The sequence below is a fragment of the Anoplophora glabripennis genome, unplaced genomic scaffold, assembly GCF_000390285.2.
Source record: "Anoplophora glabripennis isolate ALB-LARVAE unplaced genomic scaffold, Agla_2.0 scaffold206, whole genome shotgun sequence".
Classification (NCBI taxonomy): domain Eukaryota; kingdom Metazoa; phylum Arthropoda; class Insecta; order Coleoptera; family Cerambycidae; genus Anoplophora; species Anoplophora glabripennis.
Window position 1 is genome coordinate 588,841 of NW_019416733.1, and position 9,090 is coordinate 597,930.

General features: G+C 35.5%; 1 protein-coding gene across 1 annotated transcript; it reads right to left on the reverse strand.

Annotated features, from left to right (window-relative positions):
- Positions 1-1,047: 1,047 nt before the first annotated feature.
- Positions 1,048-8,098, reverse strand: LOC111691881 (segmentation protein even-skipped-like). The gene is made up of 4 exons (XM_023455342.1): positions 8,029-8,098; positions 7,684-7,815; positions 7,299-7,510; positions 1,048-1,584 (listed from the first exon to the last, which is right to left on the reverse strand). Exons 1-4 carry the CDS (start codon positions 8,096-8,098, stop codon positions 1,048-1,050), a joined length of 951 nt encoding a protein of 316 aa, XP_023311110.1.
- Positions 8,099-9,090: the final 992 nt, after the last annotated feature.

Consider the following 9,090-nt stretch of genomic DNA (forward strand, 5'->3'; position numbering starts at 1 on the left):
TTTTTATTAATCCTTAATTTAATGCGTTTAAACTTAGTTTATGTTGGTTTTGAGGTTAGGTTTTTTAGATTCAAATTCATGGTTTGGGTATAACATGTTACGCAGGGTTCTATTGAATCTATTTCGTACTTTTGCCATGTAAAAAAACTTTTTTCCAATGTAAATTTCGTTTAAGGCTTTTAGGTTAGAATTAATAATTTTGAGGTTAGGTTTTTGAAGAAAAAACATCAGATATATCATCAAGGGTCATAATAAACAATTTTATTAATAGAAGAAACTTTTTAAACATTTTTTTTTCTACAACTGAACATCGTATTTAAAAATTGTTTCTTCGAGATTTAGGTTGGGGCGCTCCCTAAGCATTAAAAAAAGGGTTTTTCGAAAAAACCTCACTGGAATATGAAAATTCAGATTACGAGATTATTAAAAGAAAAATCTCGAGACGATGAGAATCGGTGTGTGGTGAGAATTTTGTCTAATATTTCCCACTGAGCGCCGTTTGCGAATTATTCGCAGCGGTAAGTTCGTGAACCCAAAGTTTTCGGTGTGGGGCTTCCTTTAATGTAAATAGATCATTTTCAACAGTAGATGTGCAGTAAGTTTACATTGTTACTTATTATTTTGTAATATTGTAACCCTATTAGGATTATTTTATTGTTATATATATTTATTCTTCTTATTTGTGGAAGGGCGAAATGGGCGGTGACTATTAGACGCCTTCATTATAGCCATCTTTCTCTATCGCACGGATTTCTACGACTTTCTTTATCGCTCTCACGTAACAGCCGATGGACCATGGGGACTTTGCGACCCTGTATAACTTATAAACAGTTCAGTATTAAAATAACACGCGAACAAATGAAACAGAATCGACGGATATATATCTTATTTTATTAACAATATATACATAACACAGGATAAATAAAAAATAATAATAAATAATAATATACAGTCAGTTATACATATATACATAAATGGCCTAACCTGCAAGTTAAAGTACCGATATCACAACGCATTAAAACTAAAAAAACTCGAGGAGAAACCACCCTACACCTCGGACTTGTACGGCTTGAACAGCTTGGGTTTGTCCGCGACGGGCATCTGCGTCTGGGGCGACGTCTTGGAGGCCGGGATCAGGAGCCCCTCGTGTACGGGTGGGCTCAGGCTGATCTCCGAGTGCGTCGGCGAGCTGGGCGAAATCTTGTGGTGATGGGGCTGATATGACGAGGGAAAGTCGAAGTTCAGGTTGAGGTTCAAGCCTTGGGGGAGCTGGGGATGAGGTACCGCCTGGGGGAGGGCGCCGGGTAAAGCGGCGGGGTTGATACCGACGTTCTGCTGCAAGGTGAGGGCCGGGTTCGATACCGGGAGTCCTGCTGGTGGCACGCCGAAGCTGGGGTACGGGTGGTACCGGGGGTAGTGGTGCGTGTACATCGGGGGCGGTGGGGGGTAGTGTAGAGGCAGGGATGAAGCGGCGGCTTGGAGTAAGGAGGCGGCGAAAGCTGGGTCGGTGTATACGGCAGCGTAAGGCCAGGCGATGGCCATCCTCTGGCGCTTGTCCTTCATCCTGCGGTTCTGGAACCAGACCTGGAACAAGGAAGATATGCAAGGTCTAAAAAGTTTCCTGATATTTCCAAGTAGATTTAAAAATGTTTCAGTACAGGGATATAAGCTCTACACAGTATTGAGTACGTTCATTTTAAGCCAAAAAGATAACCGTTCGCAATAACCTTTTCTAAAATATATCTGAAGATGGTTGATGTAGAAATATGAAACTTAGGCGAATGACTTTTCTAATTAAAAGCATAAATCCATTAAATTCGGGTTTAATTACGTGTACCAGTGGCGGACATAGGCATCGGGAGTTGATTTCACTGAAAATCCTAGAAATTCGACGCCACTGGATATTTTGAAAATTCAGTCACTACCTGTAACTAACTACCTGTTGTGTTTCCAAGAAGAAATAAGTATATTTTTAATTTTCGATTTATTACTTTTGATAATTTTCAATAACGTTACTAAACTTAGTCGTTTCTCAAAAAAATAACATTGAAAAACATATCTTTTAAGGCAGGTTAATAATAATTAGTTATTTTTTTAGATTTTTAGGTCGATTAGATTGGTTACATTGTTTAGATTGTGTTAGATTGATAAATTGTTTTTAGAAAGTATATTTTTTACTCTGTCAATTCTGTCTACAGTAAAATTGTTAAAAAAACTAAATTTAAAATTATAATTGCACTGTTTCCTCTAAAGGCATATTGTTCGCTAATAAACTATTGCTCCTAATTTCGTTTATCAGTGGATTTGAAAATAAATTTTAAACGATTTTTTTATGCATTTACAAATTCAAATGCCTTTTTGTTGAAGATACAACGAAATCGTCAATAAATTGGAATTTCTCATCCCAAAAAACTCTTGGACACGGAAGAAAATGTTACTTTGTTTTTCAACACCCTGTATCTCGAAAACTAAGCTTTTATGAGCAACATTGTATACCTATGACTTTTCCCCATTAAGTTTCGTCGTAGAATCTAGTGGTAAAGTTTGGGCCATTCTTTAACGAACACCCTCTATATTAGTCATAATTTTTCAAGCGTCATTGCCCATCAGTTGCGATTACGGCCAATTTTTGCAAAAATAAATGGCACAGGAACTGATTCAATACTAATTAATTAGATTAGAAAGGCGACAAAACTATTCAATAAAATTCTACAGTAATAGTATAATTTTTGGGAGTCATAATGGCTTCAAAATTATTTTTGTTATCTTAACGAATTATTGAATAACGGGCAAAATATTGATTTGTCTTTGGCGTCTAGATAAATTTGTAGGTTCATATTTGATATAATATATTATTTCAAATTTAAGGTGTGTTCAATATAGGGTACCTAATTTTAAAAAATTTTGTTGAGCCAATAGAATTTAAAAAAATATATGTTTGATAAATACCTATGTGAAATGTTTAGCTAAATTCTAACAGCGTTAATTAATAGGTAATATTGTACAAAATTAGCAAATATAATTTCTTGGTCAAATTATTAAGGATTTTTATCAAAATGATTTAATATTTACCACATAAATAATATTGATAAAGGTGTACTCTAATTAAGAATTAGATTAAAAGAACTTAAGTTAAAAATAAAAGCCTAATTTATCTCGATATGGAAGTTTTTAGTAAAAATAAATAAATGCTATTAGAATTTGACGCATAAATCTCCATACTTTTTTTGCTGATTTTCTTCTAACTTAAAAAGTGGCCAGTATATCTAGGTATAGGTTGCATTTATTTAATAATCAAACAAACCAAAATTAGAAACTTTTTTTTTTCTAAAATCATACTATAGGTAGTTATTTCTGTATCTAGAACGCGAAATGGTACTTCAGGAATGGAAGTTCAAATAATAATAAAATTAAATATTCGACGTTATTGTCAGTATATTATGGGGGTGGCATTCTAGTACGGTAGCGGAGATATACCTATATAGAAGATTCTGAACAAAATAAAACTTCAATCGCATAGATTATTACCATCTTCAGTAGAACCTACGGAACTTGCCAATACCCAGAACTAAAAGCTACGATAGATAACTGACAGCACTGGATCTGGCATAAATTTAATTGACTGCGAATCGGCATTTTCAATTTACATGTAGTGCAAAATAAATTGTAATCGTCCTGTTTATAATAGTTACTGTTTTGTATTGAAATATTAGGTATATTATTTAAAATAAATATTGTTTAATTAATAAAATCGAAAAAATGACAAATTATTTTGACATTCGTTTCATATTCTAGAAAGAAAAAGGCTTTACCGTTCCAGAACATACAGGTATTTTGCAGCTAGATGACAAAAAAGACTCACTTTGTCAACTGAAAATTTAACGAAAATGTCGACTTTTGACGAGTTTTCAAAAAAAATAAAAAATTGCTGCTTGGCGTCAACTTAAACAAAAAATTTGCCATAACCTCCTTTTGTAGTTTGACTCACCAAATTCTTGAACCATTCTAATGTAATTTTCTTGATATTTTCAAAGGCGTAATTAGTTTTTTTTTTTAAATCCAATATGTTACAAAAATGACTTAATTTCTTCGTAGGGATGCCATATTAGATTTTAATATGAAACAGACTACATGCTATTTAAAGGTCAAGAATTTCTTCAAGTAGAATGCAAACAATAAGGCTACAGCTGGTTTTTAAAAAGATTTTTTTGTACAATATATCTATTGGCTTCCAAGAGCCCTGTTATGCATGGACAATTAAATAAGTTTAAGTAAGGATTAAAAAAATTGAAATGATAAAAGCATAAACTAATTCGTAATGACAGTGAATCAACGACGTAAGTGGTACAGAGACGCCATAAAATTAGACTGCACTGAAAAAAAAAATGCTTAGTAAAAAATTATCATATTATTGTGGTTCCTCTATCATCTACATCCAGGAAACTGTCAAAACTGTAATCACGTGTTAAAATTATTATACATATATTTATACAGTACCCGCCTAAAGTATGGAATAAATTCAATAAAAATGAAATATTTTTTTTTGGGAAAAATCCTCGAAGAGGTCGATTTTTAATTTAAAAAATACATATTTTAGCATAAAAGGCGATTTTCAACCGCCATTTGTTTTCGAGTAATGACGTCATCGACATTTTTTTAAATATCAACCCCCTATTTTTTTTTCTTGATTCTAAAAGATCGTTTCATTGTGGATCCAACAGTATTAAAATGTTGTCATCTTACATAGGAAAGTTTTCGAGTAAATGACGATTGAATGTTAGAAAACCCAAATCAATTAAAATAAAGCAAAAACGTTATCAAATTTAGTTTTTCGAAATGCCTGAAGTTTTTTATGGATCACGTAGGTGTAAATCTTTACAAAGTGTCACTGTCATACCGACTTTCTAAGTATTGTAAGCGATATAAAAATTATTGTTGAATTTAAAGTATTATGGCACATTTAACTGTCACACAAAGAATTGAAATTTTAATTCTTATCGGATGCGGGGATAAGACTAGAACGCAGCAGGAAGTTTGCGATTTATTTAATGAAAAACATCCAGATCGCCGTATCAGCCAATCAACAGTCAGTAAGATAGAATCTAAATTTAGAGAAACTGGCAATGTTGTAGATATTCCAAAACCTGGACGTCCAAGCGTTAGTGAAGATCACAAACAGAACATTTTGATAAGTATGGTAGATAATCCTCATAATACTTCACGATTGGTTGCATTAAACAATGAAATTAGTCAGACCACAGTGCTACGTATCCTGAGGCAGGAAAAATATCATCCCTACAAAATTCAACTTGTGCAGGAACTCAATGAAGACGATCCCGACCGCCGCTTACACTTTTGTGAAATTATGATGGATTTATGTCAAGTAAATAGAGATTTACACCGGCAAATACTTTTTTCAGACGAGGCCACGTTTTGTCTCAATGGTACAGTGAACCGTCAAACTTGCAGGTATTGGAGTCGGGAAAATCCTCATTGGATGGCAGAGACACATACCCAACACCCACAGAAATTAAATGTGTGGGCTGGAATAGTTGACAACAGAATAGTAGGGCCTTTCTTCTTTGAAGGAACCCTTACAGGAGAAAGATATTTAGAGTTTTTACAAAATGACCTTGTTCCAGCGCTTGCAGTAATTTTTCCTAACGATAATGACCCTGATATTCCTGATGACACCATATGGTTTCAGCAAGACGGTGCACCTCCGCACTATGCGCGCCCTGTTCGAGATTTTCTGGACAATTGTTTTCCTAGGAGGTGGATCGGCAGACGAGGACCGATAGAATGGCCCGCGAGATCCCCAGATCTTACACCCCTGGACTATTTCTTATGGGGCTACTTAAAGTCCAAAGTGTACGTTAATAGACCACATAATTTAGAAGAACTCCAAAATTGTATTATAGATGAAATACACAGAGTTACCCCAGAAATAATTCATAATGTGCAAGAAGAATTTCTACACAGACTTGCGTATTGTCAAGAAGTCGGTGGGTGGCAATTCGAACACTTAATTTAGGTAGAAAACTTAATGAATTGTATTTGCTGGACATAGGAATTGTTATTTTTTTAATGAATAAAATTTACGTTTCAATCGTGATTTACTCGAAAACTTTCCTATGTAAGATGGCAACATTTTAATACTGTCGGATCGACAATGAAACGATCTCTCAGAATCAAGAAAAAAAATAGGGGGTTGTTATTTAAAAAAAAAGTCGATGGCGTCATTACTCGAAAACAAATGACGGTTGAAAATCGCCTTTTATGCTAAAATCAGTATTATTTAAATTAAAAATCGACCTGTTCGAGGATTTTTCCCAAAAAAAAATTTGTCTCGTTTTTATTGAATTTATTTCAGACTTTAGGCGCGTACTGTATAATTTCACAAAAACAATTGTAAGTAGGTAGGTACTTGTTACTTTTATCGTAATAAACTTTAATAATATTGCCCTATTGAATTCTATAATTCATGATTTATCTGTTTTTGTAGTAAAAAGTACTAGGTAGGTATAGGTATATTTTAAAAATATTTTTTGAAAACAATGTTGTTTCTGTTTAAAAAGATTTTTATAAAATTTTCAAAATAAGTAAGTTTTTAGGGCATAACGTTCAAAAAGTACAGTTAGGGGATTTTAAAATAACATCAATTATACCCTTGGACGGTAGATAGCTCGAAATGGCTCAGTTGCGTAGCCCACTCGATCGCCAGATTGCAATCCGTGCGCCTTTTATTTGTAAGGTCGTTTAAAACAGGTACTGTATCTCACTCATGTTAAAATACCTTTACCTTGAAAACTTTTGAATAATATCATATGAAAATTTAAGAAACTGTCTAATATTTGTAGGTATATGATATTCAACGATAATTCCAGGTTCCCCAGATTGGAATACGCATACGCACACACAGTCACAGTGACATTCATTAAAATCAAAATTCATTACACAGGCGCTAATTAGCTCCACAAAGCTCGGACAATGAGATGTTTCAGTAAGAAGACCCGCCACCGCCTTGATCTTAAGTAGTTAACACATCATAAACCACATGATACCAACTCATCTGTCCATTAGACTACTAAAACTTAACAGCGACTCAAGAGTTGTTTTTTATAAGGCTCAAATTACCATCAAAGCGGCGACTTTGATGTTTTAAAAGCTATATTAGCGTTCTATTTGAGCAAGACAGTGCTAATTGGCGGCCATAGGCAACACACATGAATATAATCATAAACGCTAATGGATTTTTTAATAACGCCTACGTCAGTAGTCTCAATAACAGTACCCACCTTGATCGTGCTCTCGGGAAGGTTCAACTGGGCCGCGAGTTCGCACCTTCGAGGCCTGGACACGTAGTTTTCCTTGTAGAACTCCTTCTCCAGCCTCGCCAGCTGTTCCCTTGTGAACGCAGTGCGGTATCGTCGGATGTTGGGATCGTTCACTAACGGCGGGCTGGTCGGGGTGTTCATTTTTATTTCGGAATGAACGGGACTCGAGCAGTCTGCAATTCAAACAGCGTAAGTGCCGGAAATTTATCTCTGGCTACTCAACTAATTAGTGAAACGTAAAATCCGAGCCACTCTAACTAGGAAGTGCGGGTCTAGACTTCTCAAGTGGGTCCCTACACGTGTTCCAAAGTCTAGGCGACGCACTTCCGCTTCCAATTCCACTCACCTTTGCTGTAATGTTGGGCCGGCGACTGCGGAGGACTCGGTTGGCCGTGGTGCACGTTGTAGTGAGGCGGGATGACGTCCAGGACAACGGGGGAGCTCTTCTGTTCTTGCTGGTGGAACATGGCGAAGCTTCCTTGGGAATGCATAAACGAAACACTGACACAAAGGGTTCACAGAACACTAAATCACTATGGACTCGCGTCGCGCGCTTTAGGACGAGGAAAATGAAGTCTCTTCGGGGGTCGGGAGCGTATTTAGGCGAAGAGTTGGGGGAGGGGCGCCGGTACGAGCTGGTTGGTTGTGTGGCATCGACCGGTGATTGGCTCCCACGCCCCAAGAGCCGTACGTCCGGGGGGTTTCGGGTCAGTTTCCTCTGGAACAGTCCTTATTGTCTCTAAGTAGATGTCTGGATGCATTAAGGCGGATATATATGGACTATTACTATTCTCAACCTTAATAACGCGTATACCCGGTCCGCCACCGCGCGCTATACAGCTTATGCTGTATTGATTATATTTTTATGGCTCCTATAAAGATGTTTTAGCGACTTAATTTTACGCCGGCAAGATTGTCTTGCTCGAAATGAAACCTCGCTGCTCGGTGGAGGTACCGAGGCGGTTTTTCTGGGCTGTATTGATTATCGTCGGCGTTTTACTAAAATTCTCGTCAATTTATGTCATAGGTGTATGGCTTTTTGATACTAATCGTTGGTTTTAAAAGCTACACTGAGGACAATCGAGTAAAAATGTTGTTGGTAACATAATAGGTATAATTGCAATTTTTCTTATTAGTGTTACAATATCATACGCCAAACTTACCTAAAAAAATCGATGGCTTACTGGAACAAGGGACGAATCAATTTATATTTTTGGCTAATTTTACCTACTTGATATTTCCTTCTGTGTATACACGTATTTTAAAAAAATGAACTGAGTTTTTATGACACGACGTAAGTATATTTAAGTAGCGCCTCAAAATCCAAAGCCCTACAAAAACTAATTCCATACGATTTATTTTATATACCTAGTACCTAAATAAGTAAATAGATTTTTTTTGACTTTAACAAATAGTGATAACAAACCTTATATAAGTATTTTGTTCAAATATATATTTTTTTATCAATTCTGGATGATTTTTTCCGCTTTCAGCCATATAAGGAAGTCTACAGTTTCATTAGAAATATTGTTAGAAAAACAGCAAAAAAGATAAACCCTACTTTCAGTAGCTTTATACTGAAAAATGATAGCCAGTTGCGGAAACAAGTTATTAGATATAAGTATATTTTTTAAAGTAACATATTTTATTTTTAACACGATAATAATATAACAATTTAAAACAATAGTTATTTGAATCTTCAAAATGCTTCCATTTGCCTCCAAACGCAGAATAGCTCTGTTTATCACTCCCT

What these genes read in the sequence shown, in the direction of transcription:
- LOC111691881 (XM_023455342.1), bottom strand. Translation starts at nt 8,098, where the DNA reads ATGCATCCAGACATCTACTTAGAGACAATAAGGACTGTTCCAGAGGAA. An exon ending in GGCCCAACATTACAGCAAAG is followed by an intron (nt 7,511 to 7,683) that starts GTGAGTGGAATT and finishes TTTGAATTGCAG; the next exon opens with ACTGCTCGAGTCCCGTTCAT. An exon ending in TTCCCGAGAGCACGATCAAG is followed by an intron (nt 1,585 to 7,298) that starts GTGGGTACTGTT and finishes TCCTTGTTCCAG; the next exon opens with GTCTGGTTCCAGAACCGCAG.